A 24,910-nucleotide genomic window follows, 5' to 3' on the forward strand; every position below is an offset into this window, starting at 1 on the left:
CAATAAAGTGGTCAGAAATTGGCAATTTTGCCAATTTCACAAAAATTTCAGAAGATGCCAATTTCCAAATAGGGTCCAGAATAAGCAAGACAGACATTCCTGACACTAAAATAACATTTTCTCTGTTCATTAGTTATGTCCCCAGGCCCCTCTTACATCTCTTTTGCTTTTGATTTTGAATTTTTATTCTCACAAAAAATAGAAGATTTACTGTTATGCAGACTACTGCATTAATGTAGAAATGGTGTTGAAATGGTATAAATAATATCAGTGCACTTGTGAAAAAATATTAGACTCACCAGTTGATGTGTATTGGATGCTTGACATGATTTGTTTACTTTTGAAATTTCTGCTACTTTGAGCTCAATTTCAAGGTACTTTTCATTATGACACCAATAAAAATCATATCTGTTTCTGTAATATGTCTTCCATTCTATAAAATGAGATCAGGAAAACTAGAATACCACCATAAATACCATATGATAATACACTGCAAAGTCACTGTTTTAATCTTAAAACACGGTCGGAGTTTGTTTTTCCTCATTGTGCACTGTGTGCTGCAGGATTTTTTTGTACTGTGCATACTGACCACATAGACCCATTCTTTCACATATAGGCCTACCAGCTTTCTCTCACTAGATTTGAAGGCGCTAGTATTTAGGCATTCTAGTACGTCAATAACCCTGGTGTGTAAGCCGTACTAGTACGTTGGAAACCCTGAAAGGTTTAAAATACTTGAAATTTTGGAAAGTTCCCAGACATAATAGATGTAGCCATGGAGAATGTAAAAAACCAGGTGAGGCATGCTGTATTTGAAAGACCGCTTGCCATATAGCAAATTTTGTTCATAATTTGACATCGCTGCATTAACGGTACGCTGTAAGACGAAACACTGTAAAGCGGAGCCCTACTGTATATAGTACTTGATATACAATTCTGTTTATAGTGCTTGTATTCTATGTACAGTGAGGTATGCTATAATACAACCACATAACAATGAAAAATATAATATAAAATTGTGAAAAATGCATAAATGTGCATCTAAACTCTAGAAATAAAGAATACCATTAACCCTTTGAGGGTTTTCGTCGTACTAGTACGTCTTACGCGTAGGGGTTTTTGACGTACTAGTACTCATAAATTCTAGCGACCTCAAATCTAGTGGGAGAAAGCTGGTAGGCCTTCATATGAAAGAATGGGTCTATGTGGTCAGTGTGCACAGTCTAAAAAAAATCCTGCAGCACACGGTGCATAATGAGAAAAAAAAAACTTTTTCCATTTTTTTTTAATAAATCAGCGACTTTGCAGTGTATTTTCGTATAGTATTTATTGTTGTATTCTAGTTTTCTTGGTCTCATTTTATAGAATGGAAGACATATTACTGAAATTGAGATGATTTTGACTGGTTTTACAATGAAAGGTGCCTTGAAATTGAGCTCAAAGTAGCAGAAATGTTCGATTTTTACCAAACTTCAAAAGTAAACAAATCGTGCCAAGCGTGCAATACACGTCAACTGGTGAGTCTAATATTCTTTCACAAGTGCACCAATAATATTTATACCATTTTTTACACTAATGCAGTAGTCTGCATAACAGTAAATCTTATATTTTTTGTGAGAATAAAAATTCAAAGTGGAAAGCAAAAGAATATAAGAGGGGCCTTGAGACGTGACTAATGACTAGAGGAAATGTCATTTTAGTGCCAGGAATGTCTTTCTTGTTTATTCTGGACCCTATTCCGAAATTGGCATCTTTTGAAATTTGTGTGAAATTGGCAAAATTGCTAAATTCTGACCACTGTACTGGATAGATGAATTTATAAATGGGTGGTTTCTTGCACCCATTCGATAGAAAAAATGGAGTTCTAGCGAAATATTCATGTTTTTTGTCGACTAGTACAGTGAAATTGGCCGAAAATGGGGCTCAAATTGGGCAAAATCGCCGATCCGTAAACATCGCCGAGACCGCTAACTTTGCGAGAGCATAATTCCGTAAGTTTTCTATCAAATTTCAAACTTTTGGTGTTGTTATGATCGGGAAAAGATTCTCTATCTTTTCATAAGAGAAAATAATTTTTTTTTTTTTTTAAATTTGGCCGACCCTGAGAACGAGTTTCGGAGAGGGCCTGTCGACCCTCAAAGGGTTAATACTTGTAATAAAACAAATTAGTACAAAAAAAAAATAAAAAAATACTGTATTTTATCCTAGTTTCATGTTGCTGAGCTTGCAGGACAGGAGGCAGAGGAGAGAATTAATGTTTATGTAAATATTTGTTGTATAAATTGTTTGTTACAACATTCCTCACTGTATGTGGTGTAATCTTTATTTATATTCATCAGCTGCAGAATCAATAAATAAGAGAAGCATATTTAGAAACTGAAAAATTTCAGTTGTAGAAACAAGAAAAATTTGGTATTCATAATTCATGATGCCCATGGAACATAAACCTGCAAATTAACCCTTAAACTGTCCAAACATAGATCTACGCTCACTCGAGTAGCACTCCGAACGTAGATCTACCTTTTTTTACACAAGAAAGCATGCAAAATCAAACATAGATCCACGTTCAGAGCGCCACACGAGCGAGTGTAGATCTACATTTGGACAGCTTAAGGGTTAAGCTTTCTTAATTTATAAAATTATAATTGTCTGTATTAAGTACAATTAAAGATGTTTATCCCAACACAGGGAGCATTACATCCAGTACCCATTGATTACCAACCACAAGCAACTTGCTGCCCGGTCCCACTGCTGGACCACTGACCACAGGCAACATCTTGGCCAGTCCTACTGCTGGACCACTGACTACAGGAAACTTCTTGGCCAGTCCCACTGCTGGAATCACTGACTACAGGCAACTTCTTGGCCAGTCCAACTGCTGGAATCACTGACTACAGGCAACATCTTGGCCAGTCCTACTGCTGGACCACTGACTACAGGCAACTTCTTGGCCAGTCCCACTGCTGGAATCACTGACCACAGGCAACATCTTGGCCAGTCCCACTGCTGGACCATTGACCACATCACACTCATTTCCACCGACAGCAAAGTTTCACTCACGGACCATTGAGGATGGTAAGCTAATTTTTATATTTGGATATTTTCACTCATTTATATCTGAAAAGGTAGAGCTTCAGCTCTTGATACCTGCCTTTGCTCATCATTTATTTGTAAGGTAATCATTAGATATAAATATTTCTTATAATAATGATATTTTGATTTGACATGATACAGTGGACCCCCACCAACGAAGGCATTGTCTAACAAAAAAATCACCCAACAAAGCATTTTAGCGTAAAAATTTTGGCCCGAACGACAATGAAAAACTCGACTAACAGCATTCGTCCCAAATGTGTCTGCCTGTCTGTCCAGCTGAGCGCCCCTCAGCTGTCTTGCCTTCACCTAGTGTGCCATTGTTTACAAGCCAGGGTGGACGGTTTCATGCATACATGCAATATATTTTGTATTATTCCATTGTTTTTAGTGCTTGTAACTGCTAAATAAACTGCCACGGGCCCAAAGAAAGCTTCTAGTGCCAACCCTGTGGTAAAAAGGGTGAGAAATGCTATTGAAATACTATCGTACAACGGTCATCTGTTGCTGCACCACCATCAGCTCCTGCTCCTGCACCATCATCAGCTGTTGCTGCACCACTGTCAGCTGCTGCTGTTCCACAGTCAGCTGCTGCTGCTGCTGCACCACCATCAGCTGTACTACTCGAAGATGTGGAGAGAGTGTTGTTGATGTGGATTAACGAGAAACAATCACTGAAAAACAATTAACCCCAGAGGGTTAGCCACCCAGGATAACCCAAGAAAGTCAGTGCATCATTGCGGACTGTCTAACTTATTTCCATTGGGGTCCTTAATCTTGTCCACCAGGATGAGACCCACACTAGTCGACTAACACCCAAGTGAACAGGAAAAAATGCCTCAAACTAGTGCTCATATTGTTGAATTTAAGGCCAGCAAAGGTTGGTTTGAGAGATTTAAGAATCATACTGGCATACACAGTGTGATAAGGCATGGCAAAGCTAAAAAATTCCAACCCCAAAAAGTATTCAGTTGTGATGAAACAAGCCTGTTCTGGAAGAAAATGCCAAACAGGACCTATATTACTCAGGAGGAGAAGGCACTCCTAGGACACAAGCCTATGAAAGACAGGCTAACTCTCATGTTTTGTTGCAATGCTAGTGGGGATTGCAAAGTGAAGCCTTTACTCATGTATCACTCTGAAAATCCCAGAGTGTTCAAGAAAAACAGTATCTCATCACTCATCAATACTCTTCAATAAAGGTAAGTGTCATTTTAGCATTTATTTATGTAGTTATTGTTCATGTCTCATTGTTTTCTTTGTAGGGAAATGTATATTTCATGAAAAAAAATATTTTGTTAATACTTATGGCCGTCTGGAAAGGATTAGTTGGATTTCCATTACAGTGGAGCCCTGCTTAACGATCACCTCCCAATGCGACCAATTATGTAAGTGTATTTATGTAAGTGCATTTGTACATGTATGTTTGGGGGTCTGAAATGGACTAATCTACTTCGCAATATTCCTTATGGGAACAAATTCGGTCAGTACTGGCACCTGAACATACTTCTGGAATGAAAAAATATCGTTAACCGGGGGTCCATTGTATTTCTTATGGAGAAAATTAATTCGACTAACGATAAATTCGCCTAAAGATAAGCTCTCTGGAACGGATTAATATTGTTGGTCGAGGGTCCACTGCACATGTTTGTACAAAGGAGAATAATAGTTGGGTGTACATGCCAAAAGCCCTTTTGTATGCAGAGCATTTCAGGCAAACTTAAAATTAACTTAAGATTAATAAGACAATAACAGTTCATATGGTCATTAGATGAGTTACAATGAATACAAGAGAATTGAATATCCTGTTGGGTAATGCTATGTGGCTTTAATAACTCTAGTAGAGAAGACATACAATTTTAATTACAGTGGACCCTCGGTTAATGGCTGTTCCTGTTATCAGCCAACTTAGTGATCGGCCGGTTTTTCGGCTCCCAGTATTCGGCCATTATTTTGGTGATCGACCATTGGGGACCCATCCATCCACCAGCTGGGGCCACTTGCACATCAGTTTGGCTGTGTCTCTCGATGCATGAGGAAGCTTCTGTTCATACATCCTAACATTTCACTTGTTTTCCATTGTTTTTGTGGATTTTTTTGCAGTGCAACTGCAAAATAAGTAATCATGGCTCCAAAGAAAGTTCCTGTGGTAAAAAAAGTGAGAAACACCATCGAATTTAAAGCATTAAGTGATTGAAAAATATGAGAGTGGTATAAACCATACCCCCGGCCGGGATTGAACCCGCGGTCATGGAGTCTCAAAACTCCAGCCCGTCACGTTAGCCACTAGACCAGCTAGCCACAATAAGATTCATCCAACTAGGTATATTTCTACACCATAGGAAGGTTAGCACAGGCACCACTGTGACCACAAATGCAAGTTTTTACAGACGAATCTCCAGCTAGCGTGGCCGTGACGAACTCTAGCTCAAGTCCCTTCACTGCCGTCAACATGACTCAAGAAATCGTAATGACACGATTGCAAACAAACCATTCCCCCGGCCGGGATTGAACCCGCGGTCATAGAGTCTCAAAACTCCAGCCCGTCGCGTTAGCCACTAGACCAGCTAGCCACAATAAGATTCATCCAACTAGGTATATTTCTACACCATAGGAAGGTTAGCACAGGCACCACTGTGACCAGAAATGCAAGTTTTTACAGACGAATCTCCAGCTAGCATGGCCGTGACGAACTCTAGCTCAAGTCCCTTCATTGCCATCAACATTACTCAAGAAATCGTAATGACACGATTGCAAACAAACCATACCCCCGGCCGGGATTGAACCCGCGGTCATAGAGTCTCAAAACTCCAGCCCGTCGCGTTAGCCACTAGACCAGCTAGCCACAATAAGATTCATCCAACTAGGTATATTTCTACACCATAGGAAGGTTAGCACAGGCACCACTGTGACCACAAATGCAAGTTTTTACAGACGAATCTCCAGCTAGCGTGGCCGTGACGAACTCTAGCTCAAGTCCCTTCACTGCCGTCAACATGACTCAAGAAATCGTAATGACACGATTGCAAACAAACCATACCCCCGGCCGGGATTGAACCCGCGGTCATAGAGTCTCAAAACTCCAGCCCGTTGCCTTAGCCACTAGACCAGCTAGCCACAATAAGATTCATCCAACTAGGTATATTTCTACACCATAGGAAGGTTAGCACAGGCACCACTGTGACCACAAATGCAAGTTTTTACAGACGAATCTCCAGCTAGCGTGGCCGTGACGAATTCTAGCTCAAGTCCCTTCACTGCCGTCAACATGACTCAAGAAATCGTAATGACACGATTGCAAACAAACCATACCCTCGGCCAGGATTGAACCTGCGGTCATAGAGTCTCAAAACTCCAGCCCGTTGCCTTAGCCACTAGACCAGCTAGCCACAATAAGATTCATCCAACTAGGTATATTTCTACACCATAGGAAGGTTAGCACAGGCACCACTGTGACCACAAATGCAAGTTTTTACAGACGAATCTCCAGCTAGCGTGGCCGTGACGAACTCTAGCTCGGGCTGGAGTTTTGAGACTCTATGACCGCGGGTTCAATCCCGGCCGGGGGTATGGTTTGTTTGCAATTGTGTCATTACGATTTCTTGAGTCATGAGAGTGGTATGTGGGTGCTCGAACTTGCCAGGATGTATAGGGAAAACAAATAAACAATTACATTTATCCTTACAAAGAAAGAGCAAATCAAGGACACTAATGTTGCAAATGGAGTAACTTTTCTAATGAAACAACGGTCACCAATAATGGAACACATGGAAAAGTTGTTTTTATTGTGAATTAAGGAAAAACAATTAGTGGGAGACAGTGTTATGGGATCTATTATTTGTGAGAAGGCAAGGCAGTTACATGAGGAACTTCTATGGAAAACTCCTGGAACAAGTGCTGCTGGTAGTAAATTTTTTAGGGCCAGCAAAGGCTGGTTTGAGAGATTTAAGAAGTGTAGTGGCATGCACAGTGTTGTAAGGCATAGAGAGGCTACAAGTTCTGACAAATGTGCAACTGAAAAGAATGTACAGGAATTCAAGGACTTCGTAAAGGTTGAAGGATTCAAACCCCAACAAGTGTTCAGTTGTGACAAAACAGGCCTGTTTTGGAAGGAAATGCCAAACAGGACCTACATCACACAGGAGGAAGAGGCACTGCCAGGACACAAGCCTGTGAAAGACAGGCTTACTCTTTTGTTGTATGGTGATGCTAGTGGGGATTTCAAAGAGAAACCTTTACTGGTGTATCACTCAGAAAATCCCAGAGTGTTCACGAAAAGCAATGTTGTCAAGAATAGATTGTGTGTGATGTGTATGCAGAGCATTTGAGGCATACTTAAAATTAACTTAAGATTAACCCTTTCAGGGTCCGTCCCGTAGATCTACGGCTTTACGTTCAGGGTCCAAACCGTAGATCTACGTCATGAGCTCAGCTCACTCTGATAAACTGTGAGTGGTACATTTGGGCCTAGATATGAGAGAATACATCTATGTGGTATGTGTGCACCACATAAAACAAATCCTGCAGCACATTGTGTATAATGAGAGGAAAAAAACTGAGACCATGATTTTCGATTAAAACAGTGACTTTGCAGTGTTTTTTCGTATGTTTTTTATAGTTGTATTTGCGATTTCTTGGTCTCATTTGATAGAATGGAAGGCATATTACAGAAATAGAGATGATTTTGATTGGTTTTAGCACTGGAAATGGCTTGAAACTGAGCTCAAAGTAGCGGAAATGTTAAAATTTTGCCGATGTTCAAGAGTAAACAAACGACCTCACACATCTAATACACATGAGCTGGTGGGTCTAATATACATTTGCAAATGTGGTGATGATATTTATACAATTATTGCAATTTTGCATAACAGTAAATCTTCTATTTTTTGGTGTGAATAAAAATTCATTATGTGAATAAGAAATCAAAATGGAATTTATTTGTAAAGCCTCAAAACGTAACTAATGAACAGAGGAAATGTTAGTTTAGTCCCAGGAATACTTACATTGTTTATTCTGGAGCCTATTTTGAAATTGGAATACATGTATTTTGAACTTTGTGTTAAATTGGCCAAATTACCAATTTTCAATCACATTATTTTGTAGTTGAAACAGTTGACTTGGCGATTTCTTGTGCTCAATCGATTGAATAGAAGTAATACTAGTGAAATAGCTAAGAATTTGGTCGACTGGAATAATGTAATTGGCCTAAAATGGGAGTCAAAGTCGGCAAAATCGCCAATTCGTAAATATCACTGACACATCAAAATTTGCGAGAGCATAATTTCGTCAATTTTCCATCAAATTTCGTACTTTTTGTTTTATTACCTTCACAAAAGGATTCTCTACCATTTCATAAGAAAAAAATAAAATTTTTTTTTTTTGAAAATTCATGGACACTGGGGCACCACTTCAGATTTTGGCCTTGGACCCTGAAGGGGTTAATAAGACAATAACAGTTCATATAGTCATTAGATGAGTTACAATGAATACAAGAGAATTGAGTATCCTGTTGGGTAATGCTATATGGCTTTAACCCTTTGACTGTCGCAGGCCCCTTTCTGAAACTGAAATTCTATGTCACAAAATTTTTGAAAAAAAAATTATTTTTTCTTATGAAATGGTAGAGAATCTTTTCCCGATGGTAATGACACCAAAAGTTCGAAATTTGGTCGAAAACTCACGGAATTACACTACCGCGAAGTTAGCTGTCTCGGCGACATATGCGTATTGGCGATTTCGCCGACTTTAAGCCCTGTTTTTAGCCAATTCCGTTGTTCCAGTTGACCAAACTCATAGCTATTTCTTTAGAACTCCATTTTATCTATCAGTTGAGTACAAGAAACCACCCTTTTACCAATTTGAACTACCCAATAAAGTGGTCAGAAATTGGCAATTTTGCCAATTTCACGCAAATCAAAAAAGATGCCAATTTCAAAATAGGGTCCAGAATAAACAAGGTAGACATTCTCGGCACTAAAATAACATATCCTCTGTTCATTAGTCACATCTCTAAGCCCCTTGTATATTACTATTGCTTTCTATTTTGATTTTTTTATTCATTCAAGAAAATACAAAATTTACTGGTATGCAGACTACTGCATTATTTTGAAAATGGTATAAATAATATCAGTGCACTAGTGAAAGAATATTAGACTCCCCAATTGACGTGTATTGGACGTGTGGTGTGATTTGCTTACTCCTGAACATTGGTAAAAATCGAACATTTCTGCTACTTTGAGCTCAGTTTCAAGGTCGTTTTCATCATGAAAGTAATGAAAACCATCTCCATTTCTGTAATATGTCTTCCATTTTATCACCTAAGACCATGAAAACGAGAATACAACGATAAATACTATATTAAAATACACCTCAAAGTCGGCATTTTAATCCAAAAAAACGGACAGTTTTTTTCTCATTACGCACTGTGTGCTGCAGGATTTTTTTATGTGGTGCACACTGACCACACAGACCCATTCTCTCACATGTGGGCCTACCAGATTTCTCCTGCTTGATTTGAAGCCGCTAGAATTTATGAGTATATATATGTCAGAAACAGTGCCGCGTAAGATGTATTTATACGGCGTAAACAGTCAAAGGGTTAATAACTCTAGTAGAGATGATGTACAATTTTAATTACAGTGAACCCTCGGTTAACAGCTGTTCCTGTTATCAGCCAACTTGGTGATTGGCCAGTTTTTCGGCTCCCAGTTATCGGCCATTATTTTGGTGATCGACCATTGGGAACCCATCCATCCACCAGCTGGGGCCACTTGTGCATCAGTTTGACTGTCTCTCTCAATGCATGAGGAAGCTTCTGTTCATACATCCTAACATTTCACTTGTTTTCCATTGTTTTTGTGAGTTTTTTTGCAGTGCAACTGCAAAACAAGTAACCATGGTTCCAAAGAAAGTTTCTGTGGTAAAAAAAGTGAGAAACACCAACGAATTTAAAGCATGAAGTGATTGAAAAATATGAGGGTGGTATGTGGGTGCTGGAACTTGCCAGGGTGTATAGGGAAAACAAATAAATGCATCTATCCTGACAAAGAAAGAACAAATTAACATTGCAAAAGGAGTAACTTTTCTAATGAAACAACAGTCACCAATAATGGAACAGATGGAAAAGTTGTTATTGTGAATTAGTGGGAGACAGTGTTATGGAATCTATTATTTGCAAGAAGGCAAGGCAGTTACATGAGGAACTTCTACAGAAAACTCCTGGAACAAGTGCTGCTGGTAGTGAATTTTTTAGGGCCAGCAAAGGCTGGTTTGAGAGATTTAAGAAGTGTAGTGGCATACACAGTTTTGTAAGGCATAGAGAGGCTACAAGTTCTGACAAATGTGCAGCTGAAAAGAATGTACAGGAATTCAAGGGCTTTGTAAAGGTTGAAGGATTCAAACCCCAACAAGTGTTCAGTTGTGACAAAACAGGCCTGTTTTGGAAGGAAATGCCAAACAGGACCTACATCACACAGGAGGAAGAGGCACTGCCAGGACACAAGCCTGTGAGAGACAGGCTTACTCTTTTGTTGTGTGGTGATGCTAGTGGGGATTTCAAAGTGAAACCTTTACTGGTGTATCACTCAGAAAATTCCAGAGTGTTCATGAAAAGCAATGTTATCAAGAATAGATTGTGTGTGATGTGGAAAGCTAAACATAAGGCATGGGTCAAAAGGCAAATTTTCAAAGAGTGGATTAATGATGTGTTTGGCCCAAGTGTGAAAAAATATCTCCTGGGAAAGAAATTGCCACTCAAGTGCCTCCTGATACTGAACAATGCTCCTGCACATCCTCCAGACTTGGTAGACCAAGTGTTTAGGGACTTCAGGTTTATATAAGTGAAATTCTTGCCTCCTAACACTACTCCTCTCCTCCAGCCCATGAACCAGCAGGTCATTTCTAACTTCAAAAATTCTATACAAAAGCAATGTTTCAAAAGTGTTTCGAAGTGATCTCAGACACTCAGTTGACCCTAAGAGGGTTCTGGAGGAATCACTTCAGTATCCTCAATTGCATAAGCTTTATAGGTAAGGCTTGGGAGGGAGTAACCTCCAAGACTTGGAACTCTGCTTGGAGAAAATTGTGGCCAGGTTGTGTCCTAGAGAGGGGTTTTGAAGGGTTTGAGGCTGATCCTGACCCTGCCGACCCTGTGGACTCTATTGTAGCACTTGGGAAGTCCCTGGGGTTGGAGGTGAGTGGCAAGGATGTGGAAGAGTTGGTGGAGGACCACAGGGATGAGCTAACCACTGAAGAGTTGTAAGAGCTTCAACTCAAACAGTAACAGACTGCAGCTGAGGAACTTGCTTCAGAGGAGGAGGAAGAGGGAGTGAAGGAGGTGCCTTCTTCAGAGATTAAAGTGATGTGTGCAGTGTGGACTAGGGTGCAAGCTTTTGTAGAGAAATACCACCCTGATCAAGCTGAAACAAGTCATATCTGCAACATGTTCAGCAACAAAACCCTGTACCACTTCAGCGAAATCTTAGAGATGCCAGGAACAGACCTCTATGGGCAGATTTGTTGTGACAAAGGCCCAGTGATTCTCAAGCTGGCTTAGTGGCATTAACCCTTTGAGGGTCGACAGGCCCTCTCCGAAACTCGTTCTCAGGGTCGGCCAAATTTAAAAAAAAAAAAAATTATTTTCTCTTATGAAAAGATAGAGAATCTTTTCCCGATCATAACGACACCAAAAGTTTGAAATTTGATAGAAAACTTACGGAATTATGCTCTCGCAAAGTTAGCGGTCTCGGCGATGTTTACGGATCGGCGATTTTGCCCACTTTGAGCCCCATTTTCGGCCAATTTCACTGTACTAGTCGACAAAAAACATGAATATTTCGCTAGATCTCCATTTTTTCTATCGAATGGGTGCAAGAAACCACCCATTTATAAATTCAACTATCCAGTACAGTGGTCAGAATTTAGCAATTTTGCCAATTTCACACAAATTTCAAAAGATGCCAATTTCGGAATAGGGTCCAGAATAAACAAGAAAGACATTCCTGGCACTAAAATGACATTTCCTCTAGTCATTAGTCACGTCTCAAGGCCCCTCTTATATTCTTTTGCTTTCCACTTTGAATTTTTATTCTCACAAAAAATATAAGATTTACTGTTATGCAGACTACTGCATTAGTGTAAAAAATGGTATAAATATTATTGGTGCACTTGTGAAAGAATATTAGACTCACCAGTTGACGTGTATTGCACGCTTGGCACGATTTGTTTACTTTTGAAGTTTGGTAAAAATCGAACATTTCTGCTACTTTGAGCTCAATTTCAAGGCACCTTTCATTGCAAAACCAGTCAAAATCATCTCAATTTCAGTAATATGTCTTCCATTCTATAAAATGAGACCAAGAAAACTAGAATACAACAATAAATACCATACGAAAATACACTGCAAAGTCGCTGATTTATTAAAAAAAAATGGAAAAAGTTTTTTTTTTCTCATTATGCACCGTTTGCTGCAGGATTTTTTTTAGACTGTGCACACTGACCACATAGACCCATTCTTTCATATGAAGGCCTACCAGCTTTCTCCCACTAGATTTGAGGTCGCTAGAATTTATGAGTACTAGTACGTCAAAAACCCCTACGCGTAAGACGTACTAGTACGACGAAAACCCTCAAAGGGTTAAAAGACAAAGAAGGGATGTAACCCCAGAGATGGCTTTGCTACATGAAGTCTTTATGGAGGGGAATTCCTATTACAAACACTAACTCCTCCCTCTTTCCTCCTCCTTGTCTTCCAGAAGCCAGCATTAGTCTTCAATAGAGGTATGTAATACTTATATAATTGTTAAAAAAATATTTTTTGTGACTATTTTTGTCTGGAACGAATTAATTGTATTATCATTTATTCATATGGGAAATATTATTTTGGTTTTTGGCCATTTCAATCTTAGGCCGCCCTTCTGGAATGAATTACGGTTGATAACTGAGGGTCCACTGTATTAACCCTTTGAGGGTCGACAGGCCCTCTCCCAAACTCGTTCTCAGGGTCGGCCAAATTTAAAAAAAAAAAAAATTATTTTCTCTTATGAAAAGATAGAGAATCTTTTCCCGATCATAAAGACACCAAAAGTTTGAAATTTGATAGAAAACTTACGGAATTATGCTCTCGCAAAGTTAGTGGTCTCGGCGATGTTTACGCATCGGCGATTTTGCCCACTTTGAGCCCCATTTTCGGCCAATTTCACTGTACTAGTCGACAAAAAACATGAATATTCCGCTAGAACTCCATTTTTTCTATCGAATGAGTGCAAGAAACCACCCATTTATAAATTCAACTATCCAGTACAGTGGTCAGAATTTAGCAATTTTGCCAATTTCACACAAATTTCAAAAGATGCCAATTTCCGAATAGGGTCCAGAATAAACAAGAAAGATATTCCTGGCACTAAAATGACATTTCCTCTAGTCATTAGTCACGTCTCAAGGCCCCTCTTATATTCTTTTGCTTTCCACTTTGAATTTTTATTCTCACAAAAAATATAAGATTTACTGTTATGCAGACTACTGCATTAGTGTAAAAAATGGTATAAATATTATTGGTGCACTTGTGAAAGAATATTAGACTCACCAGTTGACGTGTATTGCACGCTTGGCACGATTTGTTTACTTTTGAAGTTTGGTAAAAATCGAACATTTCTGCTACTTTGAGCTCAATTTCAAGGCACCTTTCATTGTAAAACCAGTCAAAATCATCTCAATTTCTGTAATATGTCTTCCATTCTATAAAATGAGACCAAGAAAACTAGAATACAACAATAAATACCATACGAAAATACACTGCAAAGTCGCTGATTTATTAAAAAAAATGGTCAAAGTTTTTTTTTTCTCATTATGCACTGTGTGCTGCAGGATTTTTTTTAGACTGTGCACACTGACCACATAGACCCATTCTTTCATATGAAGGCCTACCAGCTTTCTCCCACTAGATATGAGGCCGCTAGAATTTATGAGTACTAGTACGTCAAAAACCCCTACGCGTAAGACGTACTAGTACGACCAAAACCCTCAAAGGGTTAACCTTAGGTAGACACAATGGAGTGATTAACATCTGAGATGAATACAGATATTGAGAGTAAGTATATATCGATGAGAAAGTTTTACCTATGTTCATGATATTGATCAAATGAATGTACGTATATAGTTTTTACATATGTATTTATGATGGGCTGTGATAGGCTGAGCAGATAAAGTGTTTTTTAACTGTAGTTATAAAAATGCTAGCTGAGCCAGTGATTCTGGAGATTTCTGGCAGGGAGTTCTAGATTTTGGGCTCTTCAATGTACAGAGTTTTTTTTGAAAAGATTCAGCCTGACACACGGAGTGTCATAGAGGTTTTTGTGCCTAGTGTTGTGTCTGAGCCCTATTGCAACTGTCAAGAAAGCATTTCAGGTTGGGATTTATATTAGAATTGATTATTCTGTAAATGTGGGTTGCACAATAGATCGAGTGAATATTTTGTATATTGAGTGGGTATAGGTCTTTGAAGAGTGGGGGGTTGTGTTGTCTAGCAGTGGATTGTGTGATCGTTTGCACTGCGGCTTTATGTTGTGTTATTGATTTTAGGTGGCTTTTCATTGTGGAACCCCAGGCACAAATAGCATAGGTGAGGTATGGATAGATCAGTGATTAGTATAGTATAAGTAGTGCTGTTTGTGGTACATAGTAATGTATCTTTGAGAGGATGCCAACTGTTTCAGAAACTTTGTTGTGTTGAATTTCAGGTTACTATCAAGGTGCAGACCCAGGAATTTTCAATCATTATGTTGAGCAATAAGGGTGTTGTTCAGCATAATGTTTAGTTGGAACTCATTTGCTCTACTCCCAAATATAATGTTAAAAGTTTTGTCCATATTAAGTGTGAGTTTACTGATGCTCAGCCTGGTTGCTATTTTTGCGAGTTCCTCATTAACAATAGTGTTGAGTGAGGCTAGATTTGGGTGGGAGATGACAAAAGTCATGTTGTCAGCAAAGAGAATAGATGTAAGTTGTTGTGATGTGCTTGGAATATCATTTATGTATAAAAGGAAAAGGAGGGGGCCAAGAATGCTACCTTGTGGTACACCAGTGTCCAGGGGTCTTGTTGAAGAGGTTGTGTCAATGACAGAGACGTATTGCTTTCTATTAGTTAGGTAGGAGTTGATAAATGCAGTTCCATGGCCTTTTATGCTATAATGATCAAGCATGAGGAGTAGGATGCTCTGATCTACTGTATGAAAAGCTTTCTTGAGGTCAATAAAGAGTCCAGTGCTGTGTAAAGTAGGTCTAGCATTTTTATTATTGTGTTATTTGTGCTTTTGTTTCTCCTGAAGCCAAACTGGCATGGGTTAAGGATGCTTTGTGATGTTATGAAGGAGTATAAATAAGCATTAGTATATGATTTTCTCAAATATTTTGGAAAGTAAAGGCAAGTTTGATATTGGTGTATAATTGCTTACATCTGCTGGGCCACCACCTTCGTGTACTGGTGTAATCCTTGCTAGCTTGAGTGATGCCAAGAAAGTGTTGGTGTCTAGTAATTTGTTGAAGAATAATGCAATGGTAGGTGAAAGGATTCGAGCCGCTCATTTATACAGTAGTAGTGGTACTTGGATTACATTTTCTGATTTGTTTTTTAAAGAGTTAATAATTATGGTAACTTCAGTGGGCTGTGTTGGTGTAAGATAGAGGGATGTTGGGAAGTTTCCACCTAGATAATCATTAACTCAGTCATTGGCAGTTGGAATTTTACTTGTGAGAATTGATCCTGTGATTGAGAAGAAACCATTTAACTTGTTAGCTGTATTAGCAGGCTGGAGTTTTGGTTTGTTTCATTTAGTACAATATTACTAGCTCTGTTCAGTTTGTGGTGCCCAGGGTCTGAGAGTGTTTTCCAGGTCTCTTTTATGTCTCCTCTCATTTCAGTAAATCTATTAGAATACTATAGTTGCTTGAACTTTCTGATTAATTTGGTGAGGACTGATGTATAGTGTTTGATAAATTGTTTAGTTATTAAGCCCCTTCTATATTGTTTCTCATATTGATGTTTCATATTGATGGATCTTAGGATGCTGTTAGTAAGCCATGGACAACTTAGTATTATATTGGTGATCTGTTTAGTTTTTATGGGACAATGTTTGTTATATTATCTTTGAATTTTGTTTAGAAATATCTCTACCCATTCATTGATACCAACAACATTGGAAAGTTCTGTAAGAGAGTCAACTGAGCTTAGTTCTGCAGTGAAGTTACTTATTGATGCTTCATCATGGAGTAGAAAGGAGAACTTATTATATTCCATTGATTGTTTACATACATTTGTTAGGAGGAAAGTTGTGTAGTGGTCAGTAGTGTTGTCCATGATTATCCCAACTTTAAGGGGGGCTAGTATGTTTGTCCATATGTGGTCAATTATAGTTGCACTCATCTCAGTCTTGTTGATTTTGTAATTACTGGTATGAGTAGTGTATTGTTAATATTGTTAATGAAGTCAACAACAGGTTGGTCATCTGTTAGATCAAAGTTGATGCTGAAGTCTCCTGCTAGTAGTAGGTGGTGCTTATTTATTTGTGTATCTGTAATCAGTGTTTTTAGTTTATCACTAAAGGCTGGGATATTAATATGAGGCATCCTGTATATGGCCCAATATGTGAATATATATTCACCATACTCATCATTGAAAGATATGGTGTTGCTACATGATAGTTCATTAGAATAACAGATGGCAATATCTCCCACAATTTGTTCTGGTCTGCAGTTGTGGATTGCTGTGTATCCTGGTAGTGTGTAGATGTCTATTGTGTCTTGCTTAAGCCAGGTTTCATTAAGAATAATACAAAAGAAGATTGTCTTTAATTAATCTAAGAGTGCCAGGAGGTCATTATAGTATTTACTTAGAATCTAATATTGTAATTCAAAACTGTAATATATCTGGCAATGCTTAGGACAATACTGGCTTCTGTTGCTGTGTAGTAAAGGCAATTGCTTTCAGTTGAATGGTGGCTGGGATTTAGATTATATAGGTTCAGTTCAGGGTTGATGTCAGCATTGAGCATTTGGGGTTAACTGATAAATATTTAAATGATAATTAATTGCAGAAAGGTAATAAGGGGTAACATTAATGTCTGTAAAAATGGGTTGATTGAACAATAATGGTGTAAGTGTATATTGTTTCAGTAGATTATAAAACCTAATAGACATATAGTGAAATAATAATAGTAAAATATAATGTGCTATTAAGACTAAGTATATCAATAGCACCTAACAGTTATTGCACTAATGCTATGATTAACTTTATACAGTAGACAGTAAGAAAAAAAAATAGATTTTAAAACAGTAGTACCTAACTTTGTTTTGTATTGCACTAACTCTGTTATAGACTGCATACACTAGACAGCAAAAAAATATAGTTCTGTACTAATGGAGGATGGTAAAAGACAGTTACAAATATAAAAAAAATAGAATATTGTACAAATATAAAAAAATTGAATTGTATACATTTTTAGGCAAACAAGATGGTGATCTTGGTGTCTAACAAGAGTGTAAACTATAAGGTAGTGATTAGACATCTTAGGCAATTCACTGCTTTCAGACTGACAATATGGTAATAAGGATTAGGTTTTATAGAAAATAATTGGATAAAAAAAATAGGGGTTTCATAACACTACTTGTGGAAAGTGGGTACAAACTGAATTTTATTCTGACTCAGTTAAACCAGCATCACTTAGAATTTTTTTATTTAATTTCTACTGAGTTCAGTAGTATTGAAATATCCCCTTCCTGTTGATTCCTTCTTTATTGCAAGTTTTTCCATCACTTGCAAAGCACTGGTGGATTTTTCAGTCGTATCGTAGCTTTATTAATCTGTAGTGGAAATTTTGTCTTATTTTGGTCAGGCACTCATTGACATCAACATCTGTTTTCATATTAACAGTTATCCTTAATAGTTCATTAATTTGTGAGCTAAAGTTGAACTTTAGTATCACTGATTTCTTCCCAGTTTGATAACCTATCACTTTACACTCCTTTATGTCATCAGTAGGTACGATGAGATGATCTTGGGTAAATTGTAGGGTGGTTTGTTTACATGTTTCATGAGTTATAGTTGGTAGTAGAAGGCTGCTATTTACTACAACTGAATCTGACAGTTGTTGTTGGTCGAAGTGGTCTTGGAAGTTGTTCATAACATTGCTAAGTTGTAAGTCCACTCTTGCTCTTTCATTCTTGATGTTGGTGTTTAGTTGGAAAACTTGATCTTTTAGGTGGTTGATGGTGTCATCGGACTGGGTGTGGGTATTTATTTTTTGTTCAAGATGTGTGATCTCGCCAAGGTATTGTGTATTGGATGTTTGTAATTCCTTAATTTCCCGGGTTAACATGTCATTGGAGGTTTTAAGTTCCTGCATTTCCTGAGTTAAAATGATGATTTTTTTATTCTGGATCCTAACGAATTTAGCTATTTCTGGGTCAGTAATGTTCATGTCAAATCCATGGAAAGAATTATCTCGGATGTTTGTGGTGGTGGCCATGTTTGTTGTTGTTTGGCAAGTGTTATGGTGGTGCATGGTGAGGGTTGTGTCCTGGCTGACAGTAGGAAATGTTTTACTAGTAGTAATGTTTCTCTCACCTGTGGTGTTAGGAGTCTTTGGTTGTTACTGGATCTTCTGTTTTTGCCCAGACCCCTGACCATTGACAGTGGTTTCAGATAAATTGTAGGTGATGGGTAATGGGTAGATGTTATGAAGTTACACTTCACCTGGCAGTGTGGAAGGTGGTGGTAACACAAGTATTCTTAGTTGGTAATATTGCATATTTTTGGGTGATTTCTGTAGTTGATTTATATCATTCTGGGTCTCTACACATGCCAGTGTTATATGGGTCTTTACTAGGCCATCACAGTGTTGTTAGGAGCCTCTGGTGGAAGTAAAATAGAGGAACAAGGATTTTGCTATTGCTGCTGCCACTGACCCAGCTCACTTAAACTTTTAATTTACATTTGCCTTATTATTCATTTCTATCCCATATACTTTTTTTTTAAGACATAACAGCCTTCTCCCACTAAGGTTGGGTGACCAAGAAAGAAGAAATAATTTCACCATCACTCAATTCATCACTTGTTTTGCCAGGATACTACAGTTCAAATCAATCATTCAATCAAACAATCAAGTTTATTCTCTATAAAGATTACAATTCATGGTTTACATATAGGATATTGTCTGGTTTACATATAATACTAATTAAAGAGAGGGCCACTATCACACCTAGCATGACTGGGCATTTTGGGAAGACTAAGATTAATTCAAAACTCTATTGTTACAGAGTATGGAGCATATTGGTATTAAAGTTAAGTACAGTGGACTAGCCTTTAACCGATTTAGCCTTTAACTGAATTAATTTTACCCATAAGAAATAATGGAAATCCAATTAATCCATTCCAGGCACCCAAAAGGATTAAACAAAATAATTTTCTTTTATATGAAACATACATTTCCCTACACAGAAACGAACGGTACATGCAAAATAAACAATAATTAAATGTCACTTACCATTATTTTGGAGTTGTTGATGAGTGATGTGCCAGCAGCAGGAGAGATTCAAGTTTCCTATTGCTTGGAAGGGAAATCCCCTTCCACAAAGACTTCAAGTACCAAGTCCTTCGGTGGGGTTACCTCCCTTATTTGTTTTTTTATGCCACTAGGACCAGCTTGAAAGTCACTGGGCCCTTGTTGCACAAAATATTTTCCAGAGAGCTCTGTTTTTCACGTCCCCTCAGGATTTCCCTTAAATGGGACACAAGAGTGTCATTGTACATGTTGCCAATATGGCTTGCAACAGCTGTGAGAGGATAAAATTAACCCATAAATGCTTGCACCTTGGTGAACATTGTACACATTTCCTTAATCCTTGATGAAGGCAGCTTCCTCCATCTCTCTTCCTTCTGCTCTGAAGCACATTCCTGAGCTGTAATCTGTTGCTGATGCACCTCAAGCTCTTGCAGGTCTGCAGTGGTTAGTTTTTCATTGTCATTCTTCGCCAACTCTTCCACATCCTTGCTACAAATCTCCAACCCCATGGACTTCCCCAATGACACAATAGCTTCCACTACTGGCATAGGTTCCTGAGGGTTATCCCCAAGCCCTTCAAAATCCCTCTCTTGTACACATTGTGGCCACAGTTTTCTCCAAGCAGAGTTCAAAATCCTGCAAGTCACTCCCTCCCAAGCCTTACCTGCAAGGTTTATGCAACTGAGGATATTGAAGTGATCTTTCCAAAACTCTTTTAGGGTCAGTTCAGTGTATGAGGTCACTTTAAAGCACTTTTGAATTACTGCTTTTGTGTAGAGTTTTTTGAAGTTTGCAGTGACCTGCTGGTCCATGGGCTGGAGGAGAGGAGTTGTATTAGGAGGCAAAAACTTCACTTTAACAAAGCTAAACTTCCCTGCAATTTGCTCTTGCAAGTCATGAGGATGAGCAGGAGCATTGTCCATTACCAGGAGGCACTTGAGTGACAATATCTTTCCAGGAGGTAATTTTTCACAGAGATTTTTTTTTTTTTTTTTACATTTTGCCACCGAAGTGGCTAGTTTATTGTGCACCCCATATCCATCCTGTGGACAGTAGCGCGAGAGCATATGGATACACTAAAGGCCTAGGAACTAGGCCCCAAAGGGTTAACAGGAATACATATGGATTTATATCTACATATCTATAGTTCATTTATCTGTTACAAGCAAATTTAGGAAATTTGCTTAGTATATCTGGTATCTTATTTTCATTAATAAGATATCTTGACATGTCACATAGGTTATTATACTGTCTGTCTCTGTATTCCTCAATGAGTGGACAATTAAGCACATAGTGTTCAAGAGAGTGACCATATGCCTGATCACATAATTTACATTTAGTTTGATCATCATCTGTGTGTCTCCCAAACTGCCAGAAGTACTTGTAACCAAGCCTAAGCCTGCCCACTACAACATCAGTCAGTCTGTTCACATTGCAAGTTGCTCCATAAACATACTTATCTACGTTCATGTTATCATAGTGGGTTATAGATCTACTCAGGCTTCTAACTGCATTCCTATAACAATCATTTTCATTATTTACTTCTCTCCTAATATTATTCCTAATGCTAGACACAGTTATACCAAAGTTATAGTCTACATTCTCCTTCTGGGTACTCTTCTTAGCTAACATATCAACTTTATCATGAAGGAGTAATCCAATGTGTGATGGGATCCATAGCAATTGTACATTAATTCCTTTGTCCCTAATTTTTGAGTATCTATACCTGGCTTCTCCAATGAGCATGTTGTTGGAGTCATTATATGAGTCAAGAGCCTTCAATGATGACATAGAATCAGTAATGATGACAGAGTCAAGCTCAGTGTCATAGGTTAGCTTTAGCGCCATTAGGATTGCAAACAATTCAGTTTGCAGTGTAGACGCCCAGTTGTTAATTCTTATGCCTAACTCAACAAATTTATTATCGTTCTTAACTAGGGAGGTGGCAACAAGAGCAGATGCAGCCCTGCCAGAAGACTCCTGTTTAGATCCATCAGTGTATATAACTTGTGATAACTTATTACTACCAGGTAAGTGAGAAATTTCTTCTTGAGCAGTTGCTCTAACAAGAGATTTAAGGAAGGGATTACTAGCAATGAGCTTCTTGGGAGGGACTTGTAGGTATGTGATATTAAATGAACACATCTTCCATGGAGGGGTGAAATGCTCTTGTTGCCTACAGTGATACAGTTCATGCAGGTTATAAAACTTAATGCAAGTGCACGTTTTCACAATCCATTTAGATCTGTGTGTATTTACCTCTAGACACTTGGTAAGATTCACTGTGACAGTGTCTGGTTCGTTTCTCAACATTCTAATACCGAGTACAGTGTTAATTTCAACAATCCTATCATTGATACTAGAAATACCAAGCTCCTTCCTCATGTTAAGAACTTTTGTAGATCTGGGACAGCCAAGAATAATCCTGAGAGCTTCATTTTGCATTAACTCCAAGGGTCGGAGAGAACTTTCTCTAGCTAATATCAACATGGGAGCAGCATAATCAATTAACCCTTTCAGGGTCCGTCCCGTAGATCTACGGCTTTTCGGTGAGTGTCCAAACCGTAGATCTATGCCAAAATTCTAGCGCCGTCAAATTTAGCGTGAAAGCGCTCATAGGCCTACATGTGAGAGAATGGGTCTGCGCCATGGGTGTGCGCCATAAACAAAAAATCTAGGCGCCTGCATAGCATTGTGGGAACGCTGGCTCATTCACCCTTGTTCACCATGCCTCGTCGCAAGTCAGCTCTCACTCCCCGGAAAATTGGGACTCTCCTCTTCCTGTCTGATAGTTCTGACACTGATGGAAGTGGAAATAAAGATGAATTCTACGGCTTTGATAAGTTAGTGACCGAAAATAATGACCAGGATATCGATAATAGTGCAGAAAACCCTGACGATCCTCGACCTTCTACCTCTGGTGTGGGCACTCGTGACTCACGGTCGGGTGTTCCTAAACGTAAGAGAAAACTAATATTTTCCCATGGCCAGGCCTCTGACTTCAGTAATGACGCTGATTCTGACATGGATTGTGATTTTATTGCGCTCGACGATCATTCGAGTAGTGATAGTGAGGAAACATATTCACCAGTGAAGCGTTGGTATGTTCGCCGCTGCATGCACTCGGGTAGTGTACCCTATGCTGTGCCCAGGGGACGGAGTACATCCCGGAGTACATCCCGGAGTACATCCCGGAGTACATCCCGTGGCCCTACACCCGTTTTAGGTAGTGATAGTGAGGATGATGTGGCTACATTTGGCATGGATGGGCCACAGGCATCAGTGGATGGTGTTAGTGGTGCTGGTGGTGGTAGTGGCACCGCCATGCGTGACTCACTGTGCCACGCGGGGACCCACGCTGCTGACTCGTCAGTTCAAGGACAAAGCGGAGCGTCACCCACCAGCCCGCCACAACCACAACCACCCGTACAACCAGCCTATGATGTCCAGTATCCACCAGCAAACCGTATCTGGGATTGGCAGCAAAATCCCAATTTTGTTCCCAGCCCTCACCACTTTGATGACTCTCAAAGTGGAATTCTACCTACCTGTCCCCTTGGAACCACGGCCAATGAACTGGAATTCTTTGAATTATTCTTTGACTAGCCATTGATGGAAATTATTGTCAGGGAAAGTAATAAGTATTTTCAGTATACCATGGCAAATACGATCTTATCACCACAGTCAAGACTACACAGGTGGAAAGAGACGACTGTTGCAGAAATGTATTTGCTTTTTGCAACAATAATGCTTATGCCTCACGTCTATAAGCATAATATAAAAGCATACTGGTCCACAGATCGGCTAATTTGTACCCCATCCTTCAGTGAAATAATACCAGTGAACAGGTTTATCTTACTGTTACGTTTGTTGGACTTCTCTGACAAAACCAGGCCTGACAGAAGTGACAGGTTATACAAGATTAGAAATGTTTTCATGTATCTCAAACAAAAGTTCAGGATATACTTTTATCCATTCAAGAATCTTGTAATTGACGAGTCTTTGATTTTGTTCAAAGGTAGACTGTCATTCAAGCAGTATATACCGAGCAAGAGGAACCGCTTTGGTATAAAATTGTTTGTACTCTGTGATTGTGACAGTGGCCTGGTGTTGGATATTGTTGTATACACGGGTAGTAAAACATTGAAAGATACCAAGATGTTATTGGGTATCTCAGGTGACGTAGTGAGAAACATGATGGCACCTTATCTTGGTAAGGGCCATACATTATATACCGATAACTGGTACACAAGCCCATTACTCAGTGATTTCATGCGAGTGAACAAGACAGATGTGTGTGGCACAGTGCGTTCTAATCGTAAACATATGCCCAGGCTCAATGCAGGTGTTCGTGGTGATGATGTGCAGGTGTTTACTGCCAATGACATCATGGCATTACGGTTGCATGACAAACGAGATGTCACATTGTTGACAACCATTCACCGTAATGAAATGCAAGACAGTGGCAAAGTTGATCGAGTGACTAATGAACGTATTCGAAAACCAGTGTCAGTGATTGATTATACACAAAACATGCGCTTGGTTGACAAGTGTGACATGCAGATTGGTTTTGTTGACTGTGTTCGTAAGAGTTACAAGTGGTACATGAAACTTTTCTTCCATCTCATGGACATTTCAATGCTGAATGCATATAATATGTACCAAATAAAGACTGGTAACAGACCACCGTATGGTGAATTTTGTTTGTCTGTTGTCAGACAACTCATAATGAAGTACCAGGTAACAACACCTGCAATACAACATGGTCCTCGAATTCATCACAATATACCCAAGCGTTTGAGGAGAGAAGGTGATCATTTCATAATACAGCTTCCTTCAACTCAAAAGAAATTTGCTCAGAAGAGATGCATTGTCTGTGCACAAACAAAACGACGGCAACAAAGACGCAAAGACACTCGGTTTATGTGTGAGGAATGTAAGGTGCCTCTGTGCATGGTGCCTTGTTTCAAGGAGTTCCACAAGCTCCAGCAGTTCTAAAACCATGTCCAGTGATTGTAAATATGTAAATATATGATAGAACATTAGTATTATACAATATTTGTGCATGTTTATTGTAATAAACAACAGTGGTAAACAATAATATGATAATAACTTTAGTGCGGTTATTGTGTTCAATACAGTGAGTATATATATATCAATTATATACAGTATTGGTCTCTCAGGCCCCAAATGTTAGTAGGAATAGAAAAAAATTGGAAAAGAAAAGAAAAAACAACTAAAACAACAAAATAATATAATACGCG

At 38.8% G+C, this 24,910-nt stretch overlaps 1 protein-coding gene across 4 annotated transcripts in view; it reads left to right on the plus strand.

The window, feature by feature from the left end:
* LOC138850994 (tripartite motif-containing protein 59-like) overlaps positions 1 to 24,910 on the plus strand; it is a 127,842-nt gene that overhangs the window by 23,560 nt on the left and 79,372 nt on the right. For all 4 annotated transcript variants that reach the window (XM_070080232.1, XM_070080235.1, XM_070080233.1 and 1 more), the window contains exon 2: positions 2,689 to 3,075. In XM_070080232.1, coding sequence (XP_069936333.1) covers positions 3,073 to 3,075 — 3 coding nt within the window. In that variant the 5' untranslated portion in view covers positions 2,689 to 3,072. The remainder of the gene's footprint in view (positions 1 to 2,688; positions 3,076 to 24,910) is intronic.

This window comes from Cherax quadricarinatus, unplaced genomic scaffold, assembly GCF_038502225.1.
Source record: "Cherax quadricarinatus isolate ZL_2023a unplaced genomic scaffold, ASM3850222v1 Contig240, whole genome shotgun sequence".
In the NCBI taxonomy this organism is placed as follows: Eukaryota; Metazoa; Arthropoda; class Malacostraca; order Decapoda; family Parastacidae; genus Cherax; species Cherax quadricarinatus.